The 24,376-nt window shown below is 33.6% G+C and overlaps 1 protein-coding gene and 1 long non-coding RNA gene across 2 annotated transcripts; one reads left to right on the plus strand and one right to left on the minus strand.

Annotated features, from left to right (window-relative positions):
• Positions 1–709: 709 nt before the first annotated feature.
• LOC133030540 (uncharacterized) lies at positions 710–1,192 on the plus strand. The gene has a single exon (XM_061103317.1). It carries the CDS (start codon positions 710–712, stop codon positions 1,190–1,192), a length of 483 nt encoding a protein of 160 aa, XP_060959300.1.
• A 360-nt stretch (positions 1,193–1,552) lies between these two features.
• On the minus strand, positions 1,553–24,376 carry LOC133030236 (uncharacterized). The gene is made up of 6 exons (XR_009684098.1): positions 24,161–24,376; positions 23,530–23,592; positions 5,557–5,730; positions 3,527–4,380; positions 2,458–3,450; positions 1,553–2,362 (listed from the first exon to the last, which is right to left on the minus strand). It is a non-coding gene; the product is annotated as an uncharacterized LOC133030236 (long non-coding RNA).

Here is a 24,376-nt window from a genome sequence, read left to right on the forward strand (position 1 = left end):
TACGGACGCTCGCCGCGGCCACAGGGTATCTCGCCGTGGCGAGATAGGCTTCTGAAAACCACGTTTCTGCCCAGACTTTATGGCCGCGGCTATGGAAATCTCGCCGCGGTGACTGGAATTTTCTGCTTCGACATCTTTCAGTAAAATTGGCATAACTTTCTCACACAAACTCCAAATGAGCTGATTCAAGATGCGTTGGAAAGATAAAAAAGATATCTAAAACTTTTATGTTTTGACTTTGTCCAAAATATGATCTAAACATAGTCTAATTTAGGCTTAAATTTCAGATTTATTCTCTTTCAAAATTTTCTCTATTTTATAGATCACTGTTTTCTGAAATTTATCCAATTTATACATTCCACGTGTAGAAACTTGAAACCAAAGAAAACAAGCGTAATTCTATTCCAAAAATAATTATAAAGAAGAAAAACAACTATAAAATGTGACTCGAAACTTAGGCTAAAAATAGCCTAACAATGCACACCACGGTGCATGCTACCACCATATTATTATGAACGTCAACCACAAGTTCAAGACTGACGTCTTCACGAATCACATTTACACGTGTGCCTACACGTATTCAAGATCAGATTTTCACATAGAATTTGAGAATATTCAGACAATGAATGCTGCGGTTGCACAATATCTTGAGGAAATTGGATTTGAAAAATGGGTCCGGTCGTAATTTCCAGGTGTACGTTACAATGTAATGACGAGCAACTGGGCTGAGAGCTTCAACAACACAACTAAGGATGCAAGAGGCTTCCCAATCATTTCTGCTGTAGCATTCCTGAGGTCCAAAGTCCAAAAGTGGTTTGCTTCACGAAAAGGAAAAGCTGACAAGTGGACGAAGCCCCTAGCACCAGAAATGGAGGAGGACTTGACATTGCATTTTGAAAAAGGTCGGTATTTGAACGTTGACTCATGCGGGCCTTATACGTTGCAGGTTCACCCTGGAGGAACAGTTCTGACAGGTGGCATAGTGGACTTGCAGGAACATACTTTCACTTGCGGCTTGTTCCAGTGCATGAAGTTTCATTGTCCTCGTGAATGTGCTGCATCTCAGGAGCGAAGTATTAGTGCGTACACACTATGCTCGCCATATTACACGACAGAATATTGGAGGAGGACATATGAAGGAACAATTATGCCAGTTGGTGACAAGGATGATTGGGAATTGCTGATGACATAAAGAACATGACAGTTGGAGTGCCTGTTGAGAAGCATCCAGTAGGGCGACCCAAGAAGCAAAAGGTTGGGAGAATTAAGAACAACCGAACTGCTTGTAACAGTGAAAGGATTATCAAATCACGAAGTTGTAGCAAGTGCAATGCCAAGGGGCACAACAGAAGCACTTGCACCTACCGAGGTTAAAAATGTTATTTTAGTTTATTTGCACCGTGATGTGTTGGACTATTATGTATTATTATTGAATTAAGGTTGTACTATTTTAAACATTGAATTTGTGATATTTAATGTTTACATAATTATTATAATTTGTTGCATGAAAGAAAGGCATAAAGTTTGTATGAACTCTTAAAAAACATAAACATACCAAGAAAAAAACTAGTTACATTGTTATCTTAATAAATACCAAATAAAAAAAAATACATTTGTTCATGCTAAATTCTGGTAAAACAAATCTACACACTACCGCTCTCTAAATTTCTTCATATTGTCATCGTGCACATTATCAAATGTAGTCTCTAGCATACTATGCTCGATGTGCTCTATCACATACATCTCCCAGTCACCGTTGTATGAGACAATAAAAAGTAAATAAATAAAAGTATGCAAATTAAATTCAAGTTAAATAACAAAAAAATCAATTGTAATTAAGTTACCTTGACTTTGTCCGTCGAACAACGCCCCGGTCCGTGACTTTTGAAGTGAAACTTCTAACCTGGCTCTCTGAGGCGGTAAGTTGAGGCACGAGGATCATGTCATGAGTCTCGAATAGGCCAGCCTGCAGCATCAAAGTTGGTAGTAATTTTTCCCACATTGCCAAGTGACTCTTGAATTCATTCGGGGAAATCGATCCGAGGCTCGAGTTAAATATGTTCAACAACCAATGATCCAGATTTACCTCTAGTGTCACCCAATGCCTTGCACTATCGAAGTAGAGGGCCATATATATTCTCTCCTTATTCTTCCAACTGGCCAAGTATTGACCTTCATCCCCTCAAATCAAATATAATATACCCTCATCCCACTGATATTTAGCCTGGTCATCACCCGCAGCTTCCCACCGAGCAATAACTCCTGCTGAGAAAATACACGGCATGATGACACATCTATTTGTGTAGAGCTCCGGATAAAAGTGTTGTCGCCTCCTCATCAAATGAAATGTCGCATCCAAATTCTAAAACATGAAAATTAAATATGGCAGAGATTAAATAAAAAGAGTTAGATAAAGTCTCTAAAAGCAAAAGAAGTAAAAAAGTATTAAAAACTTACATCGTCCCCAAGCCATGTCCTCCTCGGAGTATGTAGTTTAAGGAACCAAGCCGAATCGTGTCTACCGGTGAAGCACTCTCTCGGGTACTTGTTCCCAATCTGGCCGAGTAATTAACTGTGAAAAGTCCTAAGCAGCTTCCGATCAACCACTCTAAGTGGGTCCGCATTCACGAGTGTCAAAGTAGCCCTAGACTTCTTTTTCATTTCAGTGTACTCATCGAACCACCTAGGTCGCTTTCTCTTCCTCCGATTCTCCACGAGTTCTGGAGCTGTCTCTAATACCTGTACCTCAAAATCTTGAGTATCCGCGATGCTGGTGATATTCGTCTTCTCAGGTGTACAGAACATGTCATCATCATCCGGTTTCTAATCATTTGGGAGAATGAAGTCATTTTCTGGTGACTGAGCCTCTTCTTCTGGTTGTGGCTGTGGCTGTGACTGTGAATCTGCTGCCGGCCTTCCAGGATTTTGCAGGAGCCTCATTATGGTCTTCAACTGATCCATAATCGTTGTTTGTTCTCTTAGCAGAGCGATCTGCCCTTCCCTCAAAGCAATCTGTCCCCTCTCCACAGTCTCCAACCTTGCCAAAATGGCAGGGTATACTGGATCGCGAGCCTCTGAGGTGCTGGGAATAGAAACTGACGGGGGAACAGGAGGATCCTGTGATGTTGCAGATGGGTCAACACCACACTCATCTGGAACTGAAGCAGCATATGGGTCAACACCAGACCCATCTCGAACTGCAGACGGTGCACGTGGTGGAGACGGTGGAGGTGGTGTAGAGTCTTTAAATATTTGGGCTGCGTCCGCTCGTTCTTCCAATGTGGAGGCAAGCTTTTCGGCCTAGCTTCGCAAAGCATCCTATGTTGGTTGCCCATCCTCACCCAACACAAGTTCCTCCAAGTCAACAAATAACGGCGGCTGACCCCCAGTGATGTAACTGACAAACTCAACCTCATTCGGTCGGGGACATAACATGGAGTACACTGTCAACTGAAAAATAAAACAAATATATTAATATAATATATGGAAATTAACATGAATTAAACATAAAGCGTAACAAACTTACATTTTTAGCAAATAATCTGATCACTTCATCCTTCTCGAGTGTAGTGTTCGGCTTACTCTCCCAGTTCACCATTCTTGGAAAACGATGCGACTTCCTCACTGCATACTCGTTGCCCAGCTATAAGATGGCCTCGTATGCCCAATACTGTAACGCTGCAGTATAGCCGTAGGATGAGTATTTTGCCTCCTTCTGAGTAACTCCCTTTTTAATCTTTTTCAACATCTTATTTTTCACATCCAAGTAGTCATTATTACAAGTTTTTATCAGCTTGGTGTAAGAAATCTTTCCCCAGGGGTACTCGTAGAAGAATGGAAGGTTATCAACCATTCTTTTGACAAAAGGAGGAACGACAGTCTTCTCCTCCTTACCAGTGAGGACGCCCATAACAAACAAGGCCATCCCCAACTTGTAGACATCATCAACTTCTGTGCAGCTCTAAAAAACTTTGCGCAGTTGGTGATCGAAGGATTACGGTTGAAATATTCCATAATCAACCGGTCAGAACTTCCTTTCTCTTTGATGTCTTCCTCAGTAGGGCCGGGCAACAAGTTTAACCCGATCACCAAGCCGAACTCCACCCTGCCAAATCTACATCTCTTCCTTCCCACATAAAAATGCACCTCGTCCGGCTTGTCAGATTTGATTTTGTGAAGCATCAACTGATGAAAAAATGCTCCTAAAAATTGAATGGGCTCTCTCTCGAAAAACTGTTTGAAAGGGGATTCACTCACCTTATCCCATAGGTTGAATTCTTGAAATTTAGCCTTAATCTTCGTGTAGTAATAACTACCGCCGCGCCATGTGACACGGCATGTGTAATGGTCCGACACTGGAATTATTAGATGTGGAGTTCCCTGAAAAAAAAAAACCCAGAATTATCAACAAATAATAAAACAATTATTAATAAAACAATAAAAAATTAAACAATAATTAATAAATTAATAAAGAATAAAACAATAAATTATTAAAACAATAATTAATAAATCAATAAAACAATAAAATAATAAATAATAAAACAGTAATTAATAATTAATAATAAAACTATAACCAATAATTAATAAAATAATAAAAAATAAAACAATAATTCATAATTAATAATTAAACAATAATCAATATAACAATAAAAATTAAAAAATAATTAATAATTAATACTAAAACAATAATTAATAATTAATAATTAATAATAAAACAACAATTAATAAATAATAACAAACAATAATTAATAATTTATAAAAAAACAATAATTAATAAAATAATAAAAAATAAAACAATAATATAACAATAATTAATAATTAATAAAACAATAAAAAATAAATACAATAATTAATAATTAATAATAAAACAATAATTAATAAATAATAAAAAACAATAATTAATAAAACAATCAAAATTAATACAATAATTAATAATTAATAATAAAACAATAATTAATAAATAATAAAAAACAATAATTAATAATTAATTAAAAAACAATAATTAATAAAACAATAAAAAATAATACAATAATTAATAAATCATAAAAAATAATACAATAATTAATAATTAATAATAAAACAATAATTAATTAAACAATACTTAATAAATCAATACAAAAAAAATAATACATAAAACAATTACTAAATAATTAATATTTAATAAATTGAAATAAAAAGCTCGGTCCGATGGGTCCGATTGGCCCGATGGGGTACCCATCGGACCCTATCGGTCCAATCAGACCCATCGGACATTCAGAATTAATCGGACCCGTACTTTCACAATCGGACACTCAAAATCGGACACATCAGACCTATGCTAAGGGACCCATCGGACCATCGGACGGACACCATCGGACCCAGAGTCGGACCATCGGACCTTATCGGTCCATCTTCTTCCCCAGATTCGAAAATACAATCTCATCTCCATTCACGGATCCGAATCCCATTTTTCACAAAAAAATTCTTAAATCTAACAAATAATGTTTCACAAACAATCCCAAACAAAATAAATCTTTTAACCCTTTTTACAAAAAAACAAAAAAAAACCCAACATACCTTGGGCATTTTCGCTTCGGGTCGCCTCAGAGTGGTTGCCGGTTGAGAGTTGACGGTCGGGGTTGAGCGTCGACGGTCCTGGGTTCACCGTGGACGGGCATCGGTTGAGCGTGGGTTGAGAATAGTCGCGTCGGCTGAGGGTTGGGTTTTTACGTGGTTCGGCTGAGAGAGAGGCTGAGATGGTTTGAAATGTGAGGGGTAGTTTAGGAAAATTAGTAAGGTGGTCATATATGACCAATTTTAATAACTATGCATTTAGGGGAAAAATTATAAGGTATTTTAAGCATGGAATTTAAAATTTCCCATGATAAAATAGAGGCTTTACGTGGACTTGTCTACCGAGCACATCATAAAATATCCTCGTTACATTAAATTTCAGTAACGAGCCAAGTCTTCGCGGTTTCTTTTGGGATATTAAGTGGTTCTAACGAGGACATAGATTTTTTAACGAGGACACGTCATTGTTAGAAAATCTTTCAAATACATACCCCTTCTTTGTTTTCTTCATTTTACCTTGACAAAAAAATGCAAAGATCTGCCACAACGACAGTAACCCAGACCTAAAATCAATTTTTCAGCCCTAAACTCCTCTAACTTCAGACCCCTTCCCTTGATTTCTTCCTAAATTAACTCTCCAAACGTACTTGTTTTTATATTCAGGTAAAATAAATCATTTTTTTTTATGTCAGAATGTTAATATTTTTTCTTTTTTTCTTTTTCAGTTCCAACTGTTTAAGCTTTTATAAAGCTTGAGGATGAGACCATCACACCAAGCTTATGATCTCATTAGTATTTACACATTTTTCCCTTTTTAGGTTTTTTCTTTTCTTTTCTTTAATTTGTGATTTTTTTTCAATTTTCTTTTTTTTCTGTTTATTTGTTGGCGGAGATCCTCAAACAAATAGCACATGTGTTATTTTATTTCATCATAATACTTTATAAAATTTGTGTAATTTTTAAAGAAATGCATGATATATTTAATAGGAAATGAGAATATTATTTGTCTTTATTAAATGTGTTAATTATTTTATGTTATCTGTGAAGACTCGGTTTAACCGAGTCAAACTTTATATATAATAATATTAAATAAATAATAAAATATATATATGTATATAAAAAAAAACAATAAAGCTGAACCCATCGTCGTCCCACTCTCTCTATATATCTCTCTTTAATTTTCTCTCTCTTCAAAACACATAAAAAGAAAAGGCACGAACCACCACACTCCAGCGACCCACCTCCGGCCACCGACCAGCCCCACGAGCCGAACCACTCGAACCCCGTGGTGCCAGCGACCTCACCCCCCAAGCGGCGCTGCTTCCACCGTTAGCTCAAGATTGGAAGTCAAAGTTTAGGGGTTCAAACTTTAAACAAATTTTTCGGTCACCTCTGGTGTTCGTTTGACGAGACGTCTTCACCACTAAACTAAGCTCGTCAAGGAGAACAACCTACACTAAATCATTTTGCCCAGTTCGCTATTTTTTCCGGTGACACTTTTATAGCTCCGCCCATTTCCGGCGACATTGCAGCAACATCGTGTACCGTTTTCACAAATGGTTGGCATGGGTGTGATCTACTCGTCGAGGTGGTTGTTTGGATATAAACTACCCCTATTTTCGGTAACGTTTCTAGTACACTGATTTTTACCGCCACTGATTGTTAATGTGCACTGCTTAGGCGAGGCTTCGTAACCCCAAATTTTAAATATAGTCATATTATATGTCGTTGGACTCGATTTTTGATGTAGAATGGGATGATGATAATTATTTAACCATTTGATGGTACAGGTGAGAGTAATATGTAAGATTAGACTAAACAATTGGAGCTCGGGACTTGAGAGCTTAAGATCGTCTTCGGAAAAAATTTATCGACTCGGGAGAGGTAGGGACTCATCTTGATTATTGGACTTGATTTTTATATGTGTTGCATAACATTGACATATTCTAAATTTTTATAATTTGCAAATTGTTTGAAAAATTGAAAACTTAATCTGCCTATTTTTCTGGACTGTTCTGCGGCACTGCATGCCAAATATATTTTTGTGTACAAATATTTATGTAGGTTATGATTTTTGGGTTTATTCAAAATACAGCCGTTATACTGCCGAATTTTCTATAAAATAAAAATGAATATGTTCTTTTGTTATGCTTATTATTCGCCTGATTTGGTTATACTGATGAGAGCCATGTTGATCGTGTTCGGTGCATATTGTTGTTTCACGACCTAGTCTCTGTGTCATCATAGGTAAATCAGGTGTGCACTCACCTGTAGGTGAAAGACTTAGAATCTGTACAGGGAGTGAATTAAATCTGAGCCCCAGTACTATGGTGGATATCAAGTGCGACTACCCGGTTTTGGATGTCGTTTTCTATGATTGGTATTAAGAGCTAGGGGTCTAGTGGACGGTGTGATATGCATTTGACGTTTGATTTGTGATTATTTGTGGTCTCTCTACTTTGTTTATATATTTTGATACTGGTGATGAGATATTTTGCTTTTACAAAGCTAACCATGCAGGAATTTTATTAAACCAATGGTCCTTTGATATTAGTTGTTTTCCTACTGGGCTTTATAAGTTCACTCCCCTATTTTCTCCCTAACCAGGAACTCAATTTGATGCTAGTGGATGAGGATGGCACCGTTGGGAAAGGAAGTCTTTATTAGTTTAGTCTTATTCTACTCTTTAATCTTCTAATAAAACTAATTTTTGTATTTAAGCTAAAATGGATGGCCTGGATGACTTAAATTAGCTATGTACTAGTTAGAAATGAGGAATGATGGATGCTAGGTATTATTTTGGTATTTTATTGACTTATTAAATCTATCTATTTGGTGATTACATAACTGTAGGAATATTATTATTCTTTTATATTGATGAGTGGTCCTGATTTTGTTGCTAATATTTTCTTATTAATATAGGAGTTAATCCATTACTTTTAAATTAGTATTTTGTAATATAAATTAAAGGATCATTCATAAGCTTTATCTTCCTACAAGGGTCAAAGTGTGACCTTTGACCGCCCAAGTTATTGATATTACATATCTTCCACAGCCTAGGGCCTGGGTCGTGACAGAAAAATGGTATGAGAGCATCGGGTTTAATTACCTCGGAGTGTGTCACCAAATAGTTTAGATTTATTTTAAATAATAATAGTAATAAGTATCTTGGTATTTATATGTATAAGACATATTTATATTATTAGTATCCAATCCTCGCTAACCGATTAGCTTTTGGTTCTCAAACCTAAGAAAATGCCTCCAAAAGGAAGGAAGACAAGGAGAACGGTTGGAGAAGACGCCCCTCAAGCTAATGTCCAACCTCCACAAGCTGAATTCCCTATGAATGCCCTTCTTGAAGCCTTAAAAGTAGTTTATGTTCAACAGATGGATCATGTCGCTCGACCGAGTCATCATTTTCAGATCTTTCATCGGATCCAAGTGCCTGAGTTTGAGGGTGGACAAGATCCAATGGTAGCTGAACAGTGGTTGAGGCAGATAAAGTAAAATTTCAACACAATAGAAACACATGAGGAATATCAAGTTACTTTTGCTGTGTCTAAGTTAGAGGGTGGTGCAGCAGATTGGTGGGAAACCTTGTCCAGGACAATGGAAACTGATGGGATGACTTGGCGAGATTTTGAGGAAGTCTTCAGGGAACAATATTTTAGTCCATCTCATAGGAGGGCTCTGATTGGAGTATTTGATGGTCTAAGACAAGGGGATATGACTGTGAATGAATTTTACATGAAGTTTGTAGAGCTATCCTCTTATGCATATCCTGGTGTTGTTGACCAACCCTTGGTGATTGAACAGTTCATGCGCCGTTTGAGGCCTGCGATACGTGGTCCAATAGCCCCTTTGACCTTTAACAACTTAACTGAGTGTGGGACAGCAACCTTGCGAACTGAGGCTCATGTAGAAGGGAATGAGAAGAAGAACACAAGCAGAGGAAGAGGAAATGACCGAAAGATGACCAAGAAGAATCAAGGATAGTGGTCCCAAGGACAATAATTTAGTGGGGGTAGCACTAGTAGTGGTTCATCTGGAAAGACTCGTAGTGGACCATACGGGTGTTTTAGTTGTGGTCAGCAAGGTCATAAGAAGAAAGATTGCCCACAACAACAACAAAGATTTCAAGCATCTCATGGAGGACCCATAGGGAGCTATGTAGAGTCTACTCCTTTTCATGGAAAGCCCAGGACAAACCAGTCCCAGTCTTCATCCTATGGTTTAACACCCCAATCGGGCCAGCAGTCTCAGTATCAACATCAGTTTAGGCCACAAGGTTCAGGGCTCAACATGGGGTACTCACAAGGTTTCCAAACTCCTGCTCCTTGTGGGAGTCAAAGAGGGTACAGTTAAGGTGGAGGATCTGGTGCAAGTACAAGCCATCCTAGTTAGGGAAAGGGAAAGGCAAAAGCAAAGTCATCTGCTCAAGCGTACTCTATTGGAGTTGATGATGTACAGGGCAGTGCTGACCAGGTAGTTGTTGATGGTATGACTCTTATCTCACACTCTTGGGCTCATGTGTTATTTGATACTGGTGCATCGCATTCCTTTATATCTTTGAAGTTTGCTAGTATGTTGGGTTTGAGTTGGGAAACTTTTAGTCCTGTGTTACATTTGAGTGTACCTATAGGGGACACGGTAAGGTATCCACCATATGTAGGTCAGTTTTTATTGTGTTCGAAGGACACAAGTTATATGGAAACTTATTAGTGTTGCCTATGGGGTAATTTGATGTAATTCTTAGTATGGATTGGTTGTCTAAATACCAAGCTATTGTGGATTGTTCACGCAAAAGAGTGACTCTTTTAACCCCAAGTGGTGATTTCATTGTTTATCGAGCCAACATGAGCGTAGTGAGACAAAATCCTATCTTAAGGGCATGCTTAGGTGGAAAGAGAAACTTAGAGTGTTATGGGAATCTGTTTGCAATCGATGATGAGTCTAGGAATTTAGACCAGTTCCTTTGGATATCAGTGGTTAGTGGTTTTCCAGATATGTTTTTAGAGGATTTACCAGGGTTACCACCTGATAGGGAGATCGAGTTTTTCATTGATTTGATCCCCGAAGCTCAACCAGTTTCTATTGTGCCTTATCGCATGGCACCTGCAGAGTTGGCTGAATTGAAAAAATAATTAGGGGAGTTAATGGATAAGGGTTAGATCAGACATAGTACTTCTCCATTGGGAGCTCCAGTCTTGGTTGCCAAGAAAGCTGACGGGACTTTGCGACTTTGTGTTGACTATAGAAAGCCAAATCAGATGACAATTAAAAACAAATATCCTCTACCGAGGATTGATGAATTATTTGATCAGCTTGGTGATTGAAAGTTCTTTTCAAAGATTGATTTGAGGTCAGGCTACCATCAATTGAGGATTAGGGAAGAAGATATCCCTAAGACTGCTTTCAGGACACGTTATGGACACTTTGAGTTTTTAGTAATGCCATTTGGGTTAACGAATGCACCTGCTGCATTTATGGATCTCATGTATAGAGTCTTTAGACATTTCTTGGATAAGTTTTTGGTGGTATTCATTGATGATATCTTGTTGTATTCTAAGACACGTGAGGATCGTGCTGAACACTTGACAATAATATTACAGACATTGAGAGATCATCAATTATACGCTAAGAAAGAGAAGGGTGAATTTTGGATGACAGAAGCCAAGTTCTTGGGCCATGTAATTTCTCAAGATGGTATCACCGTTGATCCTGCAAAGATAGACTCTATTCTACAGTGGGAAAGACCAAAGAATGTCACTTAAGTTTGAAGTTTTCTTGGGTTGACAGGCTACTATCATCGCTTTATGGAGAATTTCTCTCGGATTGCTATGCCTTTGACAAAGTTAACAAGAAAAGAAGTAAAGTTTATGTGGGATGATAGTTGTGAAGAAGCTTTCAGAGAATTGAAGGAAAGATTAACTTCAGCGCCTGTTCTCACTATTCCAAATAGTGAGGAACCATATGTGGTATTCACTGATGCTTCAGGTACTGGATTAGGAGGTGAACTCATGCAAAATGGCAAGGTGGTTGCCTGTGCTTTTCGACAATTGAAACCACATGAGAAGAATTACCCTACGCATGACCTAGAACTTGCTGCGGTAATCTTCGTCTTGAAAATTTGGAGATGATATTTATATGGCGTAAAGTTTGAGTTATACTGAGATCATAAGAGCTTGGAGTATCTTTTTACTCAAAGGGACTTGAACTTGAGGCAAAGAAGATGGGTTGAGTATATGGAGGACTATGATTTCACTTTGCAGTACCATCCTAGGAAAGCTAATGTAGTAGCTGATGCACTAAGTAGAAAGCCTCATGGCACTTTGGCATATTTGGCTCTTGAGGACTGGAAAAGGACAATCACAATGGGTGATAATAACTTGTAATACTATGAAGGGGAATGAGTAGCTTGTATCTCTAACATAGTGGCTACACCAGTGCTACTTCAACAAGTTAAGCAACGTCTGTGGCAAGATGAAAAGCTAAGACTTATTTGGAACCATATCCAGGATGGTGAGCAACTAGATGGGTGGACAGTTAATAGTGAAGGGTATCTATACCATATGGGAAGACTAGTTGTTGTAGATATCCCTGATCTTACGGAGACCATTTTGATTGAGGCCCATAGATCCAAATTTGTTGTGCATCCTGGAAGTAGAAAGATGTACCAATATTTAAAGAGACAATATTGGTGGGAAGGTATGAAAAGAGATGTGGCCAGCTTTGTAGCTAAGTGTATAGTATGTCAGCAAGTAAAGGTTGAGCATCAGAGACTCTCAAGTTTACTTCAACCTTTGCCTATACCAAAATGGAAGTGGGACAAGGACACCTATGAAGCATGACGATGTTTGGGTGATTGTTGATCGTTTGACTAAGTCTGCTCATTTTATTCCAATCAGGAAGGATTACAAGCTTACAAAGCTAGCTCGACTTTATGTAGACAATATAGTTCGACTACATGGAGTGCCTTTAAGCATTGTTTCTAATAGAGATCCTCGATTTACATCAAGGTTTTGGAAGGCCTTGTAACAAGCCTTAGGAACTGAACAAGATGAATTCACTTGAGTACTGCCCATTATCCACAGACAGATGGAACGTTTGAGAGGACCATACAGACTTTGGAAGACATGCTTCGCTCTTGTGTTTTGGAATTTGGAGGTAGTTGGGGAGAACACTTGTCACTGGTGGAATTCACATATGACAACAGCTACCAAGCCAGTATAGGCATGGCTGCTTATGAGGCCTTATAGGGGAGACCATGCAGATCGCCATTGTGTTGGGCAGAACCAGATGAGCATGTCACTTTTGGACCTCAGATTATCACTAGTACCACTGAAAAGATTAAGGGAATCTAAGAAAGACTTAAGGTTGTTCAGAGTCGTCAGAAAAGCTATGACGATCTCCATCGACGGGAAGTTGAGTTTGATGTTGGTGATTATGTCTTCTTCAAAGTTACTCCTATGCATAGCGTAACGAGATTTGGAGTGAAGGATAAGGTAGACCCGAGGTATATTGGACCTTTTGAGGTTATCGAGAGGATTGGGGAGGTCGCTTACCGATTAAACTTACCAAGACAGTTGGGACATGTTCATAATGTGTTCCATGTGTCTATGTTGAGGAAGTATACTCCAGAATTGTCACATGCTATTGAGTATGAGGCTATCCCTCTTTAGGAAAATGTGACTTATGAAGAACAACCAGTCAAAAGCTTGGCAAGAGAGCTAAAAGTGTTAAGGAACAAAGAGATTCCAGTAGTCAAGGTCTTATGAAAAAACCACAGGGAAGAAGAGGCTACTTGGGGGTTAGAGTCTGAGATGTATATGAAGTATCATCACTTGTTTAATTTTCAACTTGACGTTGTACTCTGAAATTTCAAGACGAAATTTCTTTAAGGAGGGAAGAACGTGAAGACTCGGTTTGACTGAGTCAAACCTTATATATATAATAATAAATAAATAACAATATATATATATATGTATATATATAAAAAGAAATAATAAAGCTGAACCCATCGTCGTCCCCCTCTCTCTATCTATCTCTCTTCAAAACACATAAAAAAGAAAACCCACAAACTACCATCACCACCACACTCCGGCGACCCACCTCCGGCCACTAACCAGCCCCACGCGCCGGACCACTTGAACCCAGTGGTGCCAGCGACCTCACCCCCAAACGGCGCCGCTTCTTTTGCCGCCGTTAGCTCAAGATCGCAAGTCAAATTTTAAGGGTTCAAACTCTGAACGGATTTTTCGGTCACCTTCAGTGTCCGTTTGACGAGACATCTTCACCACTAAACTCAGCTCATCTTGGTTAACAACCTACACTAAACAATTTTGCCCGCTTCGCTACTATTTCCGGTGACACTTTTGTAGCTCCGCCCCTTTCCGGCGACATCGTGTACCATTTTGACAAACGGTTGGCATGGGTGTAATCTACTAATCGAGGTGGTCGTTTTGATATACACTACCCCTATTTTCGACGACATTTCCGGTACACCAACTTTTACCGCCACCGATTGTTAATGTGCACCGCTTAGGTGAGGCTTCAAAACCCCAAATTTTAAATATAGTCATATTATATGTCGTTGGACTCGATTTTAGATGTAGAATGGGATAATGATAATTATTTAACCATTTGATGGTATAGGTGAGAGTAATATGTAAGATTGGACTAAACAATTGGAGCTCGGACTTGAAAGCTTAAGATCGTCTTTTGAAAAAAATTTAACGACTCGAGAGAGGTAAGGGCTCAACTTGATTATTGGACTTGATTTTTACATGTGTTGCATAACATTTGACATATTCTAAATTTTTATAATTTGCAAATTGTTTAAAAAATTGAAAACTTAATCTGCATATTTTTCTAGACTGTTCTGGGGCACTGCGTGCCAAATATATTTTTGTGTACAAATATTTATGCAGGTTATGATTTTTGGTTTTATTCAAAATACAATTGTTATATTGCCGGATTTTCTATAAAATAAAAATGAATATGTTCTTTTGTTATGCTTATTATTTGCCTGGTTTGGTTATACTGATGAGAGTCATGTTGATCGTGTTCGGTGCATATTATTGTTTCACGACCTAGTCTCTGTGTCATCATAGGTAAATCAGGTGTGCACTCACCTGTAGGTGAAAGACCTAGAATCTGTATAGGGAGTGAATTAAATCTGAGCCCCAGTACTATGGTGGATATCAGGTGCGACTACCCAATTTTAGATGTCGTTTTCTATGATTGGTATTGAGAGCTAGGGGTCTAGTGGACGGTGTGATATGCATTTGACGTTTGATTTGTGATTATTTCTAGTCTCTCTACTTTGTTTATATATTTTTGATACTGGTGATGAGATATTTTGCTTTTACAAAGCTAACCATGCAGGAATTTTATTAAACCAATGGTCCTTTGATATTAGTTGTTTTTCTACTGGGCTTTATAAGTTCACTCCCCTATTTTCTCCCATTCCAAGAACTCAATTTGATGCTAGTGGATGAGGATGGCACCGTTGGGAAAGAAAGTTTTTATTAGTCTAGTCTTATTCTACTCTTTAATCTTCTAATAAAACTAATTTTTGTATTTAAGCTAAAATGGATGGACTGGATGACTTAAATTAGCTATGTACTAGTTAGAAATGAGGAATGATGGATGCTAGGTATTATTTTGATATTTTATTGACTTATTAAATCTATCTATTTGGTGATTACATAACTGTAGGAATATTATTATTTTTTTATATTGATGAGTGGTCCTGATTTTGTTGCTAATATTTTCTTATTAATATAGGAGTTAATCCATTACTTTTAAATTAGTATTTTTTAATATAAATTAAAGGATCATTTATAAGCTTTATCTTCCTACAAGGGTCAAAGTGTGACCTTTGACCACCCAAGTTATTGATATGACATATCTGCCACGGTCTAGGGCTCGGGTCGTGACATTATCTATATTTAATATATGTAAAAGAAAATCTTATACATTTTAGTGTTTGGATAATCATTTATGTGATTGTTTATTACAATGTTTGGGATCCTAATTTTTTTCTTTGTTTTATTTCTTGTTCAGCCCACAACCACTGCTCCTTCAGCTCCACCAAGGCACACAACCAATCAAGACCCACTCCTCCAAATCCACATGTTAGTGTTTTTTTTCCATAATAATTTTTTTTGAATGATTTTCTATAATAATTTTAGTTGTACATTTATTTAGAAAAATGTATAGTTAGTATGTTTTTAATTTTGCATTTATAGAGGATCCAGCTAGTGTTATTCGAACGCAAACTGAAAGTTGAGATTGTAGATTTTTCTAAGAAAAGAGATTCATATATTATAGAGAGTTTATATTACTCATGGTTAAATTATCTTTGTAATTCTTTTTTTGTTCCAGTTATTGAATGAAGAGATTAATGGGATTTCTATTGTTGCAATGATATGGGCTGCCATGAAGATTAATTTATTGTTGTGGTAGCACATACCTTGTTCTTAACAAAGGTCCAGTAACAGGAAGAGCAGATGTTGTTGCTACTGCTAATATTGTTGTTCAAGTAGTTGAGTCGAAGCTTGTAAGGCTAGAAGAAAAAGTAAGTTTTCTATTTATATTTTCTGAATCTAGCTCTCTTTTAATATTGCTTTGTAATAGTGAAATTAAAATATTTGTTGGCATATAATCTTTGATCCTGCTCATTGCCATTAATTTTGGCAAATTAAAGTAAATTTTTTTTACTACTACTATCAATAACATTGATATATGTACAATTTTTGGTTCTGAAATTATGTTTGGGAATTCTTATGATCATTTTAGTGTTTGATTTAATGGTTTTACATATTGGTCTCTCTTTTTATTGTACTTTTTTGTTATTGATTAATTACTCTATTGACATACATTTGTCTTAGCTATGCTTTTATGAGTGTCACTAGTAATTTTGTGTGTAATTTTCTTATTCTTTTGAGAGTTTGTTAGTTTGCTTGGCTTGTTTTATATTCTTGCAATAACAAGCCAATTGAATTCTAGCTTCTCTATTATTGTTTTTTCATTATAAAATATTTTGTTCATATATATATATATGAATATATATACATATAAAATAATTCTATGGTAGTGACTATATTTTTGTCCCTATACTATATATACACTTTTTTAACCGTTCATTTATATGACTTTTTAAAGTCAATATTGTGTAACATGTATTTGTTTGTAGCTTATTAAATTTACTATTTTTTTTTTTTTAAAAAAAAAAAGAAAGAAATAGACACCAAATTAAAAAAAAAAGGTAACAACCAATCAAAATTAACTTTATCATTCAAAAAAATAATTATAATTATTTTTTTGACCAAAAATAATAACCTTCCATGTATTTTAAAGTATTATTTCATGTAAATTTTATCAGGTTTTCTTTTTGGAATTTTATTACAAATCTTCTTCTAAACATATTTTTCTCCCATTTAAATTATTTTCTTTGACCAAAACAATTAAGACAATAATTATTTATTTTGTTGAAATAATTAATTAGTGAAAATTCATCTTATCCCAAAATAAGAAAATTAAAAAAAAAAAAGAAGAATAATTAGAAGTGGGACTAAGATACCATAATTTTTTACAAGTAATAAATTTTGACTTATATCATTAGTACTTTTCATCAAACCTCACCAATTACATCTTAATTAATGAAATAAAGAATGGGAAAGAAATATGGTATTTCTAAAGGTTTGATATTCTGAGAGAGAGAGAGAGAGAGAGAGAGAGAGAGAGAGAGAGAGAGAGAGAGAGAGAGAGAGAGAGAGAGAGAGAGAGAGAGAGAGAGAGAGAGAGAGAGAGAGAGAGAGAGAGAGAGAGAGAGAGAGAGAGAGAGAGAGAAAATTGTTGGGACAAAACTAAGGTGCTTACCATAGACATATCCTATATATATTCATTTGTGTTTTTTTTTTCTTTTAATTGATGTGATAATAATGAGTCAAATAAGGGATTTTTTCTCAAATATACAAAAAAGACCTCATATTTACATTTATACGGACACATGCATATTTAAACTTTTATACAAAAGAAGATTCTTTTTTTTCAAATATACGAACATCCTGTTAATCAAGAGGTGTGTTAATCACAAGAAATAAAGAAGAAAAAAATAGAATAGCAATATATAACCAGTACTTTTTTATTTAGGGACTTTTTCTATAATAGGCATTTTAGGTCTAAATTTTATATTTTTATCTTATTAAGATAATTAAACAAAAAAGAAAATACAAAACTTTTTTTTTCAAAAATATGGACTGACTAAATAATCCGCATATACACGTTGCCCACTACCTCTAAATGACCCCACTTACTACTAACATATATAGACTCCACTGCCACCTATTTGTATACATAATATAACACGTAGAAATCAGTGACCATCATTCCTCATATGGACTCAATAGATAGGTAGCTAGTATGAAGGTCCATTATCATATTTATTAATATTGTATACATTTTGTTATTATTTAACGAATAATTGAAAAAAATTTAAAAATAACTAAACATAAATCACAATTTTTTTTTAAGAAAAATAAAAAGTTATTTTCATGTTGTTATTAATTAAGTTTCTTTTATGTTGTTTTTGTAACAATTTATATTCAACTATAAAATATTTGGTAAAATAAAATTATTAATTTCTATGTTGTTGTATAGTTTATTACGAGTTGTTTACACTCTGTTTTTTCAATATGTAAAAAATATAGAGTTTTACGATTCAAAACAAAAACTCATATCATCCCTTAATTCTAAGGAATAAAACTTATACCAATCTTGATACATAATTTGGAGAAATAGGATGACAATAAACATTATGTTGATAGGAAGAGATTCTGAATATGATCAATAAAATTAAAAATATTAGATCAGCATCTACATTATAAATATGAATTTTATGTTCAATTTATAAATTTAGGATCTAATAACATGATGATGTCTAATTACTGATATTGGAATAACCAAGGTTGTTTTTATATTTTTGTATAGTTGTTTTTAAGTTGTTTAGTGTGTTTACTGTAATTATTTTCTTCATTCATTATAGTTGTTTTTCTTGATTCACATATATTAGCCAGTAGATTTTTTTTATATAATTTTAGTGCATTATGATAATTTTCGAAAAAATAGAATAAAAACAACTCAAGTGAATTTTTGGGTACTATAATGAATATAATGTATTAGAATTTTAATATAAACAATATGTTGTTTTTACGTTGTTGTCATGTTTGTTTTACGTTGTTGTCCATGAGTTTGAAAGAAAAATTATACAAAGAAATGCAAAAATAACACAAATATAACGAAAAATGTGATTCAAAACCATAAAACAACTACACCTAAATAAACATTTTGTAACAACCAAAAATCAAATGTAAAATGACACTAGTATATAGATAAGAACAACTGAAAATAACTATATAGCATCTAAAAAATTACTACTAAAATCCTTAATCAAACATTAACACCTTTTCTAATACACAAATGTTACGAGAAAAAACCCCTATAAATCAAATATGATGAAATTGGCCATCATAATGTTGAAAAACCTTACAGAAACTCTAAAACCCAACCAAAGAAACTCAAGATATCATACTTAGAACAGAACATTAAAAACTGAAAAACAACGAAAAAACACCTCAAAAAATACATTTGCTTAGTGATAAAATAAAACTGAACAACAACAAAAAATGATAAATGGCTAAGTAGAAACAAAATGAAAATATGAACGAAATTAGGATCAACATTCTATAACCACAAAAACATACAAGAATTCTTTTACAACTATAAAAAAGAAAGGAAAACAACAATGCAAAACATAAACAAAAGAATTTTTCGCATAATAGACCAAAAATTAAAAAAAAAAAATTACAAAAATACATTAACACTAATGCTTTTTTATTTTTACGCTTTGAAATTTTTTATTTACAAAAATACGTACTTCAGTAAAAATAATAAATTATTTTTTTTGTTGTTTTATAGTTTATTTAAACTTGTATTGTAGCTGCCACAATGCTATTTATTTTGGATATTTTTGGTTGTTTTGTAGTTTTTTATGATTGTTTCATAGTTGTCATGATGTTAATTTCACGTTGTTTTTTAGTTATTTTCTTACTTTTTGTTGAGAAAAGAGTATTTTTGTAATTTTAAAAGCGTATTTTTGTAAATAAAAATTTTAGGCCGTAAAATTATAAATAAAACATAAAAATAGGGTATTTGTACATGACATTACTTACACTAGCATTTGATTATTTTCACTTTTTTTTTTTTTTTTTTTTTTTCATTTTCAACCTTATATGGCAATGGCCTTTTCTTTGAAGTTGATGCTTCTGGAATAGGTTGAGAAATAGAGTCATCCTCCATTGCAATAGCGTTCACCCATTTTAGTTTGTATTTTGGGTTTTTATGATTATTTAGTAACATTTTTAGGATCTAGAATTAGAAGAAAGGATGAAGAAGCTTTAGAAATAGCCATAGTCTTGTTACTCTCTCTTTCTGGTTTTTTTTTTTAAAAAAAAGACCATATGAATTTATGAATTAAAAAAAATAGTTTCACAAATAAAAAATAAGTGGAATGGGAAAACATGTGTACTGGAGAAGTTCTATTTAAAAAAAAAATGAGAGAGAAATGTGATGAATATAAAAGGGTAGAACAAAAAAAAAAAAGAGCATTTGAGTGACGAGAGAGAGTGAGAAAATCATGTCTAACATATAAAAATTGAAAAAATACATTATATCAACATTAATGTGTAAGCAGTAATTTTTAAATTTTTAAACTTTTAAAAATGTATTAAAAAATCAATGTTAAACTTATTCAAAATGCTCCTCACTAATAAGAAAGTAATAATATGTGATTTTTTGTTGAATTGGGTAAATATCTCTTATTTGATTAATATTACAATTGTTTTTTTTAATTTAAAGAGAGAGAAAAATGAAGAGAAAAAAAAAGAAAATGAAAATAAAAAGAAGAGAAAGGGAGTTAACATGTAAAAGAGACTAAATATAAGCAATAAAGGTATTTTTGTAATTAAAGAACTTTTTGAAAAGTAAAATTGAAAAATAAAATTTATAAAAAAGTTTAAAAAACCAAACATAAATAAAAATGTAAAAAAGATACCAAATTTGACATGTAGTGTAAAAATCCCGTCAAATAATAACCATTCTCTAAGTTGAATTTAATTAGTATTATTTCTCTCTTTAGCTAATCTTAATTTAATTTTCTAATTTCTTATTGATGAGAGCTTCTAAATATTAAATAGGATTTTAGTGATTTGCTTACTACTATAACTAGAGATAGACATTTATACCGCGGGGATGGATAACTTCGGGGACCCGCTCCTAATGGGGTGGGGATTCCCCGTCTTAGTGGTTAATGGGGCGGTGGTGGGGGACAATTTCAATACTCGAAGCAGGGATGGAGCGGGGGCGGGGATAATACTATCCGCACCATATCCGACCCCGATATAGATATATATAATTTCCTTTTTATTCTTAACATATATATAGTATATATATATGATTGATAATCAAAATTCCATAATCAAAATTATATATCATATGCTTAAATTGTGAAGATCTAATGACGATAATGAACTGATGATCATTGTGGATTACATGTGTAAAGATATTTTCTTCTCGATTCTTAATTTCATCTTTGTTTACTTTTTAATTTGTTGGGAGGCTTGAGAGGTATGAGACTATGATCTTATACTTGGGTTATGATTTTTTTTTGGTTTTTTTTTTTCAAATTTTGAGACATATTTAGTTTTTATTTTCTACTATATTATGCTTTTTTTAGGTAGGTTTATCATTTATCTTCTATGAATTATGAATGCATAATAAATATTTGTGAGAATATTGGTTTAATTTATTTTTTAATTATTTTTAATTAATTTTTATTTTCATTTTACCTTTAGATACCCGATGGGTTCCCCATAACCAATGGGTATTCTCCTACCCCGAATCCGTTGGTTATTAGACGGGGATGGAGCGGGAATGGGGGTATAAATAGGTAGCGGGGATGGGGCGGGAATTGCATTCCCCGTACATTAACCGCCCAATTTCTATCTCTAACTATAACTTTGTCTCCTTTATGTAAATAAAATATTAGAATGCCTATAGTACTTAACTTAGTTCTTTTGGAAAGTGAGTAGTACAAATAGAAGTTGTGATGTATTGATATAAATTCTTTTTTTATAGGATATATATTCCAACTAAGTTAAATTTTATTTATTGTATTTTTCGACAAAATTTTATTTTCACAACTGGGCATAAAGCTAAAGAGTTAGTAAGAGAAAAAAATTTAATTTTTTATTTTGGAATTTTTAGGAGGTTGTTTATGGAAATATTTTTAAATATATGAGGTGATTTTATATTTAAACTTTTGAGTTGTGTGTTGACTTATATCAATAAATTTTCTTGAGGCAACAATTTTACAGAGAAGATGATGAGAATAGAAGTAATATTAACTTAGATGATATTAAGAGTTATGAAGGTTAAAATTAGGAGAACCATTTCTAATCATTTTGTGAATCAAACATACAAAGGTTAGACCTGAATAATTTTAATGTTAGGCACTTGTACAATAAAAATCCTGTTATGACCATATATATTTATAGACTAGGTGATTGTTACGTGCCAAGCCACGTAGTGTTAGTTTTATTTAATATTTTAGTTTTTTATTTGAATTAATAATTAAAATAGTATAATTATTTGAACGATTTGTTTTATAAAAATAAAATATGTGTCAGTATATTTAGTAAGTAAAATATAGTTGTGTTATAATAATGTATGTTATTAATAGTAAAATGTACATTAATCTTCTAATTGAAAAAAAGTTCTATTATCTCATTTCATATCTAATAATAGCTACACAACTATATATTTATAGACTTTCACATTCTTTGCAAATTACTAATAAGCACCAATAATATTTTCATATTCTAATATTTTTCAACCTTCTCCTCTTGGTGGTAAAATTAAAAATAAAACTAAAAATAAGCACAAACATATAAGGTAAATACTAATTACAGCCCATTTTATCTTTTTTTTTTTATTATTTTTTTAAGCCCAAGCCCAAAAATCTCTAAGCCAACACAATCAATCTTCTTTTATATTATCTTTTCTAAATATTTTATCTATATTTTTCTTTTTTAAAAAATAAATAAAAAAATTATTAATATTCTCCCAAGATAGGTTTGTTAGAGAGATATGTGGCTAAGATGATTTTTTTAATTTAAAAAGAGATTATTAATATTTAAAAGATTGTTTATTTAAAAGATTGCTTAATTTTTTGGGTTTAATTATTGGGTTTCTTTTTAACGGGAGATCAAACCTAATCGTTAAATTTAACAGAATATTCTTTTATTTTTAAGTATATTCTGTTAAACCAAGAATGTTAAACCAAGAAATGCCGTTAGATAGGCACTTTTAATATATAAAGATATTGTTAACTTTGTTATGATCATATTGTATTTACATTTATTATTATTATTATTATTATTATTATTATTATTATGTTTTCCTTAAATGCTTTGGCTGATGGATTTTGGGTAGCTTATCTTTTATATGACTATAAGAATATAATTTATTTATGTTTTTATTATTATTATTATTATTATTATTATTATTATTATTATTATGTATAAATATTATGTTTTCCTTAAATTCTTTGGCTGATGGATTTTGGGTAGCTTATCTTTTATGTGGATATAAGAATATAATTTATTTATGTTTTTTTAATATGTACAAAGGTTTTACCGTGAACATTATTCTCGGTATAAGTTATGCCGATTACTTTTTATATGTTCTCATTAGAAAGAAACTTGTACCGAGGAAGCACTAACGAGGACCTTCTACTGGTGACTTGTTCTCGGTGAAGAGTTGTATCGCGGACATTTAAGCTTGTAACGAGAACAAATATTCTTGTTACAAGCCTTATTTTTTGTAGTGGGTACATCTGAATATTTTTCTTACCTCAATTCTTGACTCAAGTGTGTCGGTCAACCTGAGTGGAACTCTGCTCGGCAGTTGGAGGCCCTATGTCACATTAGCAGTAAACTAGTAAGTGGATCGCTCAAACACTCCCCAAGACTAAAATACATAATCTAAAGTTTTTCTATTGATGAATAGGGTGGAAATACCCTAAATAATTTAAAAACAAAAATATCAAAGTGCCATCGAATTGCCCAACCAGTCCATTGAATTTCTTAAACCCAACCGGTTGACCGCTTCTTACATCCCCTCAACCAATTCTGCTACTGGTTCACTAACTCAAAAACTTTTGAGTTCTCATCTTCTATACCTATCCAAACGGTCCAAAACTCTCTAGAAAAACTCACAATCACAGTAAGAACTAAAATATGAACTCGATTCAAAGCTTAAGCCAGAAAATCAAAAATCACTATTAAATAGCAAAACTTAAACTAAGAAGCTTAATGTCATCCTTTTTGAATTTCATTTCAGCAACCTGAAAACTACACTAACTCAAAATCAAATCCAAAGAACTCAATATAACCATGAAATACTTTAATTAAGGTATTATCTTAAAAACCTAACTTAGATCTTTTAACTACAACTTGAAAAAGAAATCATAAGGAAATCTTACCTCTTAAATACAAGCTCAGACCACCAAAAGATCACTCCCCTCCAAGATTAACTAAGATTCAGCTCCTATCTTCAACAAATTTTGAAAACTTGATGAAAATTGAAGATGTATTTCTTGAGTGTTTAAGGCCAAGAGAGAGGGGGGGAAAAGGGTTGGGATTTCTTTTGGCTTTATCTTCACTATTCTAGCGTAATCCTAGTAGATAAGATAAATAAA

The sequence above is a fragment of the Cannabis sativa genome, chromosome 8 (genome assembly GCF_029168945.1).
Source record: "Cannabis sativa cultivar Pink pepper isolate KNU-18-1 chromosome 8, ASM2916894v1, whole genome shotgun sequence".
NCBI lineage: Eukaryota > Viridiplantae > Streptophyta > Magnoliopsida > Rosales > Cannabaceae > Cannabis > Cannabis sativa.

Excerpts from the sequence above, each read along its gene's own strand:
- LOC133030540 (XM_061103317.1), top strand. The coding sequence starts at position 710 with ATGACGAGCAACTGGGCTGAGAGCTTCAACAACACAACTAAGGATGCA.